This window comes from Triticum dicoccoides, chromosome 6A (genome assembly GCF_002162155.2).
Source record: "Triticum dicoccoides isolate Atlit2015 ecotype Zavitan chromosome 6A, WEW_v2.0, whole genome shotgun sequence".
In the NCBI taxonomy this organism is placed as follows: domain Eukaryota; kingdom Viridiplantae; phylum Streptophyta; class Magnoliopsida; order Poales; family Poaceae; genus Triticum; species Triticum dicoccoides.
In genome coordinates, this window is record NC_041390.1 from 191,781,648 (window position 1) to 191,795,379 (window position 13,732).

The 13,732-nt window shown below is 46.5% G+C and overlaps 1 protein-coding gene across 1 annotated transcript; it reads left to right on the forward strand.

Moving 5' to 3' along the window:
- The first annotated feature begins 562 nt into the window (after positions 1 to 562).
- Positions 563 to 4,340, forward strand: LOC119316552 (probable cinnamyl alcohol dehydrogenase). Its single transcript, XM_037590876.1, has 4 exons — positions 563 to 765; positions 1,969 to 2,082; positions 2,479 to 2,706; positions 3,434 to 4,340. The coding sequence occupies exons 1-4, from the start codon at positions 674 to 676 to the stop codon at positions 4,080 to 4,082; spliced, it is 1,083 nt and encodes a 360-aa protein (XP_037446773.1). The 5' UTR covers positions 563 to 673; the 3' UTR covers positions 4,083 to 4,340.
- The last annotated feature ends 9,392 nt before the right edge of the window (positions 4,341 to 13,732 follow it).

Genomic DNA, 13,732 nt, shown 5'->3' on the forward strand with positions numbered 1-13,732 from the left:
TTTTTTCTTTCTAATCTAATCATCTCCCCTCTGATTTTAAGGGAGTGGGACCGCGCCTTATTTTATTCCAATCAAATCAAGCACGGATGGGCACACGGAAGGGGAGCAGGCAAGTCTCGTCCATAGTTAAGGTTGGACGAATGAGGTGATGGACAACAAATAAATGACGTTCTTTAGGAAAGTATCTTTAGGAAAGATGAAAACCCACACAAATATACTACAGTGTTTAATAAATATTGGCACATAAGATCTTGCTTATTTCATACTAGTATTGCACATTTATTTGTTTCTGGAATCCTGAGAATCTTCTTTAATATTAAAGAAAAAAATGGTCCTGTGAGTCAAACAAGCACGGAATTAAGCTCTGTGCTGCGTCAACTACGAGGTGGCGTCTGTAAACTATCGAACGGCAGGCATTTAATTGAAAGAAGCAAAAAACGAAAAGAGAGAGGCAGAAGTATAGCCACAGAAGATCGTTCCGCAGTGTCCTTCCTGGCAAGTGGCAACCCACCCCACCAACTCTCGCCATCGGCGGCCCTATATAGCTCCGCAACCCTTCCATCCCTCCCGTACCACTATCGAGTATCCAAGCGAAGGAAGCAAGTGCAAGTCACTCTTTCCCTTCCCAAATCCACCCACCCGCGTCTCCTCCCGTTGCCGCACGAGCAAGAGAATGGGCAGCGTCGACGCCTCCGAGACGACGGTCACCGGGTGGGCCGCCAGGGACGCCACCGGCCACCTCTCCCCCTACACATACACTCTCAGGTACGTGCGATCGTCCGCCCGAATCGACCCTCTGGATCTACCGTTCCTCCCCGCATCCTCTGCTCTCGGTGTTCTCTCCGGCGGAATCTGTTCCTCCTCTTCTTCCATGTTGTGCGGCATGCATGTAATTGCATCGGCCGTATGCCGATATGCGATGAGGTTCTGAAGAGCGGCGGTGGGATTTCAATTCCCTGCCCGAGAACCCGATGCGTAGAGCTCTGAAAGATCGATCTCGACAGTGCCTCCTGCTCGGCCCACCCGGTGGATGGGCCGAAACCGCATGATGAACGCGCTGCGCTTTTTTGCCGTTACGCTTTATGCACCACTTCGGTTCGGAGGGCCCGCGTCTGATAGCCGATGCTTTTTACCCGCGTGTTTGTTGTGTGTACGGTGCATGTTCTTGTTCTCCTCCGTAGGATTGCCGTCTGTGTGTGTTGCAAGTTGTTCGGTCGCGCGTGTAAATGCATAGAGTACGGGTAGAGTACCCCTGTACGGGTCAGCTAAATTTAGCGAAGCAAATGAAACATGTACGGTTATTTTTAAAGAGCTGGTGTGTTTTGCCTCGTACTAGATCTTAGTCACGTTTTGAAGTTTCTTGCTTGACATATCCTTATTTCCATATTACTAGATGTTAAGCTAAAATTGTGCAGTTTTTAGGTGACAGTGATTTACGAAGATATTGGTAACCAAAAAAACATTTTATTCCTGTTTTGGTGATTCACAATCACTTGAAATTATGGGTTTCCACAGTTTGGGCTCCGCTCATCCGTCTGAATTTGACACCTGTAAAATAGATGCTCCAATGTTTTGCAACAAGTACAGTTACAATGACAGCACCAATATACGCCAATATTTCACAGCGTTTATGGCTCAGGGTTCGTCTATCTGCATGCGTATACGCGCACGTGCCTGCTCTGTATTTGCACTTGCACAAGTAGACACCACTAGATACAAGTAGTAGTCTTATTTTCGCAAAAAAAAAAAGAGTAGTAGTACTTGTTGAAATTAACTAGTCAGTTTCGGGAGTGACGAATGCTCTGAATGGCACTGGCGGCAGAATAGTCAGCCAATTTCTCGTGTCCTCTTGTGCCGAGGAATCTTGTGTTTTGCCATGGAATAACTGAGTAAGCATCTTCTTCAAGACAGGAATCAAGAGCTAATAATTTTTTACCTTTGTGTTTTGCCATGCTGTGGCAACAACAGGAAAACAGGCCCTGAAGATGTGGTGTTGAAGGTTAAGTACTGCGGCATCTGCCACACTGACATCCACCAGGTCAAGAACGACCTCGGTGCTTCCAAGTACCCCATGGTCCCAGGGTAAGCAACCACAACTACGTTAAATAGACAGACGGTCATGCTAATGTAGATTTATTGATTAATCCAAAAGTATAATTGAAGATAAAACCTGTAATTTTGCAACACAAAGTACGTCTTAGATGAGTGACAACAGAACCATTAAGGTGGGGCGCACACTAGGAATTTGGTGTGTGCTGCCGTCAGACTTCCAGAAGCAACGGAGCACTGAGATAGAGCGTGCGTCACTTTTAGCATTATTTTTTGCCTGTCATAGTAGGTAGAGACGTAGACACTGAATAAGCGCCATCAGTTCGGAGAAAAAAAATTGCGTAAAAAGGACTCCATCAACTATCATCATCACCTTCTAGTCCGGATTGATAATGTCTTCTTAGTGGCTGACAAAATGATACTATGCAGGCATGAGGTGGTTGGCGAGGTGGTGGAGGTCGGGCCGGAGGTGAGCAAGTTCCGCGCCGGCGACGTGGTCGGAGTGGGCGTGATCGTGGGGTGCTGCCGCGACTGCCGGCCGTGCAAGGCCAACGTCGAGCAGTACTGCAACAAGAAGATCTGGTCGTACAACGACGTCTACACCGACGGCAAGCCGACGCAGGGCGGCTTCGCCTCCGCCATGGTCGTCGATCAGAAGTGAGTTCTGTTTTACTACTACTACTACTAGTACTATTCTTGCTAGCAAAGCCATTGCACCCATCAGTGTCATCTGTTAGATCTACCGAAAAGGACATATGGTGGTAGGACTTTTTCGATGTGGTTGGATCAAATCACTGTCGAGAAATGGTTGTAGTGGAAAAGAAGGATGCGAGGCTGCTATCTGAAACTTAAAAAGGTGTGGCGCGTGCGGAGAGAATCAGATAAGGGTTGGTGTGCATGCTGTGCTTGGGCTACTTTTCCTTGTGGGATTGTGAGCAGCCAGCGGCAGTGCGATGAGAAAAGGACGTACTAGTAGGTTTTCGTTTCTTTGAAGCAGACTAGCGTGCTCATGATTCGTCAGTCATCACCTGCTGGGAGAATCGCTTGGCTACTTCTACGTTCTACCCATGCAGTTTGATCCATAGCGACGTTGCTTTGACACCGATGGTAATGACACCTTAGGGAGTTGGTATACGTACCATTCTAAGAGTATCTACCGTGTCAAAGTCTGATCGGTTCAGCTCAGTGTCGTCCGTCCAAGTTGGTAGCATTCTAAGAGTATCTACCGTGTCAAAGTCTGATCGGTTCAGCTCAGTGTCGTCCGTCCAAGTTGGTGGCCAACACTTACGTCGGCGTGATGTAACGATATTGGCATTGGAATCAGTCAAGTGAACGCATATATTTATGAAAATTATTAAGTTGTGTTGCATTTGGTCGTGTGCAGGTTCGTGGTGAAGATCCCGGCCGGGCTGGCGCCGGAGCAGGCGGCGCCGCTGCTGTGCGCGGGCGTGACGGTGTACAGCCCGCTGAAGCACTTCGGGCTCATGACCCCCGGCCTCCGCGGCGGCATCCTGGGCCTGGGCGGCGTGGGCCACATGGGCGTGAAGGTGGCCAAGTCCATGGGCCACCACGTGACGGTGATCAGCTCGTCCAACAAGAAGCGGGCCGAGGCCATGGACGACCTGGGCGCCGACGCGTACCTCGTCAGCTCCGACGCCGACCAGATGGCCGCCGCCGCCGACTCGCTGGACTACATCATCGACACGGTGCCCGCGAAGCACCCGCTGGAGCCCTACCTGGCGCTGCTCAAGATGGACGGCAAGCTGGTGCTGATGGGCGTGATCGCGGAGCCGCTCAGCTTCGTGTCCCCCATGGTGATGCTGGGGAGGAAGACCATCACGGGGAGCTTCATCGGGAGCATGGACGAGACGGAGGAGGTGCTCCAGTTCTGCGTCGACAAGGGGCTCACCTCGCAGATCGAGGTCGTCAAGATGGACTACGTCAACCAGGCGTTCGAGAGGCTCGAGCGCAACGACGTCCGCTACCGCTTCGTCGTCGACGTCGGCGGGAGCAACATCGAGGACGCCGCCTGATCGATGACGGCCGGGAAAAAGAGAGAGCTAGACCGAGCGGCGAGTGCAATGACAGTATCATGTGTGCCCGTGCCATTTGCCTGTACTTGATGCAGTACATGTTCGTGACCTGTTTCCGTTTTCTATCAGAGTTGCGCGCGTTCGTTTCCGTGGAGATGCATGTTTTGCTGTTAATCCGGCCTTAAGGACTATGATATGTGTATGGAGTTATCTCTACTTTTAATGTCTGAGTTGGTTGAATAGTACGGTTTATTTTTATCCCATCACTTTCAACCGCTTTATTTCGTTGGTTTTTTTGTCCCTCACCTCACCTCACCGGTTTAGTTTTGTGTGACCTTCTCACACAACGAAAAAATCTAAACGGATTAGAACTTTTCATGTTTCGCGTCACCGGTTCAGTAATTACTTTATGTGAAAGAATCAATCACAATCAATCTTTAAAGATCAAATCTAAATTAATTAAACTTACCTTAAATCGCTCAATCACATTAATTAGAAAACAAATGATTGATTTTAAGAAAACTAGTCGAATGCCCGTGCATTGCTACGGGCTTTTGAAATATTTTCCTTGAGTTATGTGAACATCATTGAACTTACTCATCGGAATACCAGTTGGAAATAAATGTTGCCATAAACATTTATCGTAATTCCAGCCGGTTTGCTTTATTTTGAGTGCGTCGTTGTTGTGGGATATCATCACTTACACATCCTTTTGTTGTATAAAAAGAGTGAATTTTTGTCCCCTTCCAATGACGTCGCCCCAAAAACCCTCTGAATGGGTTTCTTTTTGAATCTCGACATAATCCATCTCCATCTCTCTCATATTCTACAAAATTAAATATATATAGAAATATACCTTTTGAGTATTATATCATGTGCAACATACATACAAAGAAGAACAATTATTTGCATGCACCTCTTTTGGTTGTGTAAAACTCGTTGAATTCTTAGCCCCCTTCATCATCATTACATCAGGGTCTTTGCCAGTCGACATCTCCGAAGCACAATCAAATCCATCAATTTTTATGACCTACAAAGGTATTCTAATATAAACAAAGATTAGAATAATTTTTTTATGATGGTGGTATGGAAAATATATATTCATTGGACAAATGCTAGAAATGAGTTGTTTCTAGTAGATTGAGTGGCATCCCAATTTTAATAATTTTAGGCTCACCTCTAAATCACACGTTGATGGTTATTCTCATGAATATCTACTATTTAGGGTATGTGGTATATTGCCCATAAAAAACTATGTTACATTTCTCCACGAGCAAAGAACGGATTTCCCCTTTATATAATGATAGTCGGTCATATGTAATTTCTTGGATATTTTTAAGTAATTTATTGAAAAAATATTTTATGCTATTCTGAATATATAAAGTGTAAAGGTATAAATAAAGCTTTATTTTTATGATATTCCCATTATACCCCTCCTATACGACTTGATGTCCTCTCCCGCACAACCGCACTCTGATGTGATCCCATGTGTTCTCGCTACTGATCCTGTTAATAAGGACACCGAAGGAAGAAAAGAGAGGTATATTGTGCCTGCACTGCGTCAACAATTTGTGACGATAAAGCCGTCAAACTGTACAACATCGAAGTGGCGATAGAAAAATAATATTCATATACGAGGAGACTGGATAACAGGAGGAGTGCAGCCCTTGAACCAGTCTAAGATTGGTTTTGATCGGTTTGGCTACATGGTCAAGAAGCATGCAGAACATAAGGAAAGCTGGGATTACAAGACTTCATGTGTGGATGGCAACCAACGTGTTGATTTCAATAAAGAAAGGACCTGACACGTATGCATCTTTGTTTGGAAAGAAAAGGCCTGCGTGCCTAAATTACCGCGCTACTTAGTCGGTTGTTAATTAGATTAGAATAATAGTCGGTTAGGATATTTAGAGAAGTACTAGTAAGGTACGATTGGTTTAGGCCGGCCAGGCCAGCGCACTATTTATTCTTCTGTGCCGTAGCGTTAGAGGGAGGTTTTTTTGGGAGGTTGTTTTGGTTCTGGAACAGAGGAAAATCAAGTCGGGGTATCTCCTCGTAGCGTGTTTTTGTCAAGGAGCTTTAATTATTGCTTTGTGTTTTTGGCGAGGGATTAGAGACGTCGTCTCTAGTTTGCTGCTGATCCATGGAGGATCGTCCACGTACTTCCTTTCTTGGGTGTGCGTGTTGTTTTGGTGGTGATTGCATCTACAAGATCGCGAGCGCCACACTGTTTCAGGTGACACCGTACCGTGAAAGATTGAGCAAATTAATTGTACCATCGATTTTTTGTCGACGGTCGCATCAAGTGGTATTCAGAGCAAGGTTGATCATGGTACATTTTTTTCCTCGGCTATTTGATTCATTTGTTTGAAAGATGGTGAACTCGCAGCATGAGAAATCTGATCATGAGGAGGACGATGAACTTTCGGAGGATCTGAATATAAGTGATGATTTACGTATCCATCTGATGTCGATCAAGGGAGCGAACAAGAAGCTTGGGACAAGGGTTGAGGAGTTGTCTGCAAATATTGTTGGCATCGAGGACAGGTTGAACGAGCGTTTGACTGCCAGCGATCGACAACGCACTGATAGTCTACAGGCGGTGACTGCGAGTCTTAATTGGCTCACCGCAGCAGTTCAGCGCCTTCAGGCGAGAGATGTGGCATCCCGACAGTCCCGCTCACCACGACGACGTCGTGACTGCGACAATGACAATGATGGTGATTTTTCTGAGGATTCCGATGCCCGTGGAGGCTTACCTCACCGACCACAGCATGATGCTGTGGCTCACCGCCATGCTGGACAGCGCCGTGACTATGGCGACAATGGTGCCCACGAGGATGATGGTTTGGGTCGAATCAAGATAACCATACCTGAATTCTTTGGACATTGTGCTGATCCGGAGAAATATTTGGAGTGGGAGATGCGCGTAAATCAGATTTTTGACGGTCACAACTACTCCAAAGAGAAGAAGGTTCGTGTTGCATCTATGGAATTTACAAAGTATGCTCTTGTATGGTGGGATAATAAGAACTGTACTCACGAGCGACCAGCGACATGGGCTGACATGAAGCGAATCATGAGGGAACGTTTTGTGCCTGCTTACTACACTCGCCAGCTTCATAGTAGACTGCATCGTCTAGTGCAAGTTACGAAATCAGTTGATGAGTACTACAAGAAGATGCAAGTTTTGATGATCCGTACAGCTGTGCGTGAGTCTGCGGAGGTGACCATGATACGTTTCTTTGAGGGGTTAGAAGAAAAGATTCGTGACCGTGTTGATTTAATGCAATATAATGATATTCATGAGTTACTTCATCAAGCGGAGCGTGCTGAACGTTGGGTATTGGAGAAGCAAGCTTCAGAGAATCGTCCAACTTACAACAGTGGGCGACGTGGTTCTTCTCCTATTGATGGTGGTTTTAGTGCTAAACCGACTCCTTCTTATAAGTCGGGAAGCATTGAACATAGCAAAGTGGCGGCTGCGCCAAAGAAGGTTTCTCAGGTTTCATCTAGTGCGACGTCATCGCATCACCGTAATATTATTTGCCACAAGTGTGGAGGACGTGGACACATGAAGCATGAATGTTCCAATCAACGAAGGGTTCTACTTGTTGATGTGGAATATATTTCAGGATCTGAAGATGAGACGCCTAAGTTAGAGGATGAAATCGAAAGAGGTCGTGGTGATACCATACGATGTTATCCTCAAGATGATCCTGATATGGAGAGTTTGCTAGCACATAAGGTCCAGCGAGATGACAAGGTCATTCTTGAACCAGGACAGCGATAGAGTATTTTTCAAACTGCGTGTACCATCAAGGGAGAAGTGTGCAAACTGATAATTGATGGCGGCAGTGCTAGCAACATGATTAGCAAGGATGTGGTGGAGTCTCTTTCTTTGCCAACGTGGGAGCACCCAAAACCATACTATATGAAGTGGATCAATGATGTGGGCAAAGTGAAGGTTACTCACAAGGTGAAGGTCCCTTTTTCTGTTGATGGTTATGTTAATAAAGTGGAATGCGACGTTATGCCACTACATGTTTGTCATCTTATTTTGGGGCGCCCATGGCAGCATGATTTTATGCATAAAGGTGAGTTCTACGCTATTCTTCCCAAAGATGCAAAAGATATCAATTGTACTATAGAAGTGTTCAAGAAAAAATCTGCAAGGTATAGACTGAAACCGAGGACGGTTTCTGTTCAAGGGAGGGAGGATGATGTGATCCCATGTGTTCTCGCTATTGATCCTGTTAATAAGGACACCAAAGGAAGAAAAGAGAGGTATACTGTGCCTGCACTGCGTCAACAATTTGTGACGATAAGGCCGTCAAACTGTACAACACCGAAGTGGCGACAGAAAAATAATATTCATATACGGGGAGGCTGGATAACAGACCGAAAAAGGCTTTCGCCCCGCTTTATATTATAAAGCCAACCGCACAATAAACATCCAACACAGACCAACACACCACAAACACACACACACACGGAGGTCCACAGGAGCCACAATAGTACACCAAAGGGTCATAGCTGAGGGCACAACACAACAAGCCCTAAAACCAAAAGACGCACACCACAATCCACATAGATGCCAGGCGGACTAATCAGGCTCAGGGGGAGGAGGCGGCAGCGGGGGAGCCAAGCGGAGCGCCATCGAGCGGAGATCGGAGAGGAGGGCGGTGATGACGTCCCGGTCCTGGGGGCGGCTAAGCGGCCGCCAAAGCTGCAGGTAGCCACACAGTTTAAAGATTGCGTCAGTCGCACGACGAAGGGGCACCTTCTAAATAACAAGCTTATTACGGATGTTCCAAAGCATCCAAGCAAGAACCCCTACGCACAGCCATCTAATATGGCGGTAGCGGGCAGGGCAGGCGTTAAGCTCAGCAAGCAGGTCGGGGAAGTTGGTATTACACCACTGTCCACCAACCGTTTCGCGGAAGCAGGCCCAAAGGAACTGGGCAGAGTGGCACGAGAAAAAGATGTGGTTGTTGGGGAACGTTGCAGAAAACAAAAATTTTCCTACTCGTTTCACCAAGATCATCTAGGAGTTCATCTAGCAACGAGTGATCAGATGCATCTACATACCTTTGTAGATCGCGCACGGAAGCGTTCAAAAGAACGGTGATGATGTAGTCGTACTCGACGTGATCCAAATCACCGATGACCAGCGCCGAACGGACGGCACCTCCGCGTTCAACACACGTACGGAACAGCCACGTCTCCTCTTCTTGATCCAGCAAGGGAGGGAGGAGAGGTTGAGGGAGATGGCACCAGCAGCAGCACGACGGCGTGGTGTTGATGGAGCTGCAGTACTCCGGCAGAGCTTCGCTAAGCACTATGGAGGTGGAGGAGGTGTTGAGGAGGGAGAAGGAGGCAACCAAAGGCCAGGGCGTTCAGGTATGAAGTCCCTCCTCCCCCCCACTATATATAGGGGTGCCAAGGGGGGGGTGGCCGGCCCTAGGAGATCCAATCTCCTAGGGGGTGCGGCGGCCAAGGGGGGTTTTCCCTCCCCCCAAGGCACCTAGGAGGTGCCTTACCCTCCTAGGACTCTTGCCCCCTTAAACCCTAGGCGCATGGGCCTATGTGGGGCTGGTGCCCTTGGCCCATTAGGCCAAGGCGCACCCCCTTACAGCCCATGTGGCCCCCCGGGGCAGGTGGACCCACCCGGTGGACCCCCGGGACCCTTCCGGTGGTCCCGGTACAATACCGATAACCCCGAAACTTGTCCCGATGTCCGAAACAGGACTTCCCATATATAAATCTTTACCTCCGGACCATTCCGGAACTCCTCGTTACGTCCGGGATCTCATCCGGGACTCCGAACAACATTCGGGTTACTGCATATACATATCCCTACAACCCTAGCGTAACCGAACCTTAAGTGTGTAGACCCTACGGGTTCGGGAGACAAGCAGACATGACCGAGACGACTCTTCGGTCAATAACCAACAGCGGGATCTGGATACCCATGTTGGCTCCCACATGCTCCACGATGATCTCATCGGATGAACCACGATGTTGAGGATTCAATCAACCCCGTACGCTATTCCCTTTGTCTATCGATATGTTACTTGCCCGAGATTCGATCGTCGGTATCCCAATACCTCGTTCAATCTCGTTACCGGCAAGTCACTTTACTCGTACCGTAATGCATGATCCCGTGACCAGACACTTGGTCACTCTGAACTCATTATGATGATGCATTACCGAGTGGGCCCAGTGATACCTCTCCGTCATACGGAGTGACAAATCCCAGTCTTGATCCATGTCACCCAACAGACACTTTCGGAGATACCCGCAGTCTACCTTTATAGTCACCCAGTTACGTTGTGACGTTTGGCATACCCAAAGCACTCCTACAGTATCCGGGAGTTACACGATCTCATGGTCTAAGGAAAAGATACTTGACATTAGAAAACTCTAGCAAACGAACTATACGATCTTGTGCTATGTTTAGGATTGGGTCTTGTCCATCACATCATTCTCCTAATGATGTGATCTCGTTATCAATGACATCCAGTGTCCATAGTCAGGAAATCATGACTATCTGTTGATCAACGAGCTAGTCAACTAGAGGCTCACTAGGGACATGTTGATGTCTATTATTCACACATGTATTACGATTTCCAGATAACACAATTATAGCATGAATAAAGACAATTATCATGAACAAGGAAATATAATAATAATGCTTTTATTATTGCCTCTAGGGCATATTTCCAACAGTCTCCCACTTGCACTAGAGTCAATAATCTAGTTACATTGTGATGAATCGAACACCCATGGAATTCTGGTGTTGATCATGTTTTGCTCTAGGGATAGGTTTAGTCAACGGATCTGCTACATTCAGGTCCGTATGTACTTTACAAATCTCTATGTCTCCATCTTGAACATTTTCACGAATGGAGTTGAAGCGACGCTTGATGTGCCTTGTCTTCTTGTGAAACCTGGGCTCCTTGGCAAGTGCAATAGCTCCAGTGTTGTCACAGAAGAGCTTGATCGGCCCCGACGCATTGGGTATGACTCCTAGGTCGGTGATGAACTCCTTCACCCATATTGCTTCATGTGCTGCCTCCGAGGCTGCCATGTACTCCGCTTCACATGTAGATCCCGCCACGACGCTTTGCTTGCAACTGCACCAGCTTACTGCCCCACCATTCAAAATATACACGTATCCGGTTTGTGACTTAGAGTCATCCAGATCTGTGTCGAAGCTAGCGTCGACGTAACCCTTTACGACGAGCTCTTCGTCACCTCCATAAACGAGAAACATTTCCTTAGTTCTTTTCAGGTACTTCAGAATATTCTTGACCGCTGTCCAGTGTTCCATGCCGGGATTACTTTGGTACCTTCCTACCAAACTGACGGCAAGGTTAACATCAGGTCTGGTACACAGCATGGCATACATAATAGAACCTATGGCTGAGGCATAGGGGATGACGCTCATCTCTTCTATATCTTCTGCCGTGGTCGGACATTGAGCTGAGCTCAATTTCACACCTTGTAACACAGGCAAGAACCCCTTCTTGGATTGATCCATATTGAACTTCTTCAATATCTTATCAAGGTATGTGCTTTGTGAAAGACCTATGAGGCGTCTTGATCTATCTCTATAGATTTTGATGCCTAATATATAAGCAGCTTCTCCAAGGTCCTTCATTGAAAAACTTTTATTCAAGTAGGCCTTGATGCTGTCCAAGAGTTCTATATCATTTCCCATCAAAAGTATGTCATCTACATATAATATGAGAAATGCTACAGAGCTCCCACTCACTTTCTTGTAAATGCAGGCTTCTCCATAAGTCTGTGTAAACCCAAACGCTTTGATCATCTCATCAAAGCGAATGTTCCAACTCCGAGATGCTTGCACCAGCCCATAAATCGAGCGTTGGAGCTTGCACACTTTGTCAGCATTCTTAGGATCGACAAAACCTTCCGGCTGCATCATATACAATTCTTCCTTAAGGAAACCATTAAGGAATGCCGTTTTGACGTCCATTTTCCATATTTCATAATCATAGAATGCGGCAATTGCTAACATGATTCGGACGGACTTCAGCTTCGCTACCGGTGAGAAAGTCTCATCGTAGTCAACCCCTTGAACTTGTCGATAACCCTTAGCGACAAGCCGAGCTTTATAGATGGTCACATTACCATCCGCGTCTGTCTTCTTCTTAAAGATCCATTTATTTTCTATGGCTCGCCGTTCAACGGGCAAGTCAGTCAAAGTCCATACTTTGTTTTCATACATGGATCCTATCTCGGATTTCATGGCTTCTAGCCATTTGTCGGAATCCGGTCCCGCCATCGCTTCTTCATAGTTTGAAGGTTCACCGTTGTCTAACAACATGATTTCCAAGACAGGGTTGCCGTACCACTCTGGTGCGGAACGTGTCCTTGTGGACCTTCGAATTTCAGTAGGAGCTTGATCAGAAGTATCTTGATCATTATCATTAACTTCCTCTCTAGTCGGTGCTGGCACCTCAGGAACATTTTCTTGAGTTGCGCCATTTTCCGGTTCAAGAGGCAATACTTCATCAAGCTCTACTTTCCTCCCACTTACTTCTTTCGAGAGAAACTCTTTCTCCAGAAAGGACCCATTCTTGGCAACAAAGATCTTGCCTTCGGATCTGAGGTAGAAGGTGTACCCAATAGTTTCTTTTGGGTACCCTATGAAGACGCATTTTTCCGATTTGGGTTCGAGCTTTTCAGGTTGAAGTTTCTTGACATAAGCATCGCATCCCCAAACTTTTAGAAACGACAGCTTAGGTTTCTTCCCAAACCATAATTCATACGGTGTCGTCTCAACGGATTTCGACGGAGCCCTATTTAACGTGAATGCGGCAGTCTCTAAATCATAGCCCCAAAAAGAAAGCGGTAAATCGGTAAGAGACATCATAGATCGCACCATATCTAACAGAGTGCGATTACGACGTTCGGACACACCATTACGCTGAGGTGTTCCAGGCGGCGTGAGTTGTGAAACTATTCCACATTTTCTTAAGTGTGTGCCAAACTCGTGACTCAAGTATTCTCCTCCACGATCTGATCGCAGAAACTTGATTTTCCTGTCACGTTGATTTTCAACCTCACTCTGAAATTCCTTGAACTTTTCAAAGGTTTCAGACTTGTGTTTCATTAAGTAGATATACCCATACCTACTTAAATCATCAGTGAGGGTGAGAACATAACGATAGCCACCGCGAGCCTCAACACTCATTGGACCGCACACATCGGTATGTATGATTTCCAATAAGTCGGTTGCTCGCTCCATTGTTCCTGAGAACGGAGTCTTGGTCATTTTACCCATAAGGCATGGTTCGCACGTGTCAAATGATTCATAATCAAGAGACTCTAAAAGTCCATCAGCATGGAGCTTCTTCATGCGTTTGATACCTATGTGACCAAGGCGGCAGTGCCACAAGTATGTGGGACTATCATTATCAACTTTACTTCTTTTGGTACTCACATTATGAACATGTGTAGCATCACGTTCGAGATTCATAAAGAATAAACTATTCACCATAGGAGCATGACCATAAAACATATCTCTCATAAAAATGGAACAACCATTATTCTCAGATTTAAAAGAGTAGCCATCTCGAATTAAACGAGATCCCGATACAATGTTCATGCTCAAAGCT

Excerpts from the sequence above, each read along its gene's own strand:
- LOC119316552 (XM_037590876.1), top strand. The coding sequence starts at position 674 with ATGGGCAGCGTCGACGCCTCCGAGACGACGGTCACCGGGTGGGCCGCC. Across the intron at positions 2,083-2,478 it reads AAGTACCCCATGGTCCCAGG|GCATGAGGTGGTTGGCGAGG; the intron begins GTAAGCAACCAC and ends GATACTATGCAG. Across the intron at positions 2,707-3,433 it reads GCCATGGTCGTCGATCAGAA|GTTCGTGGTGAAGATCCCGG; the intron begins GTGAGTTCTGTT and ends GGTCGTGTGCAG.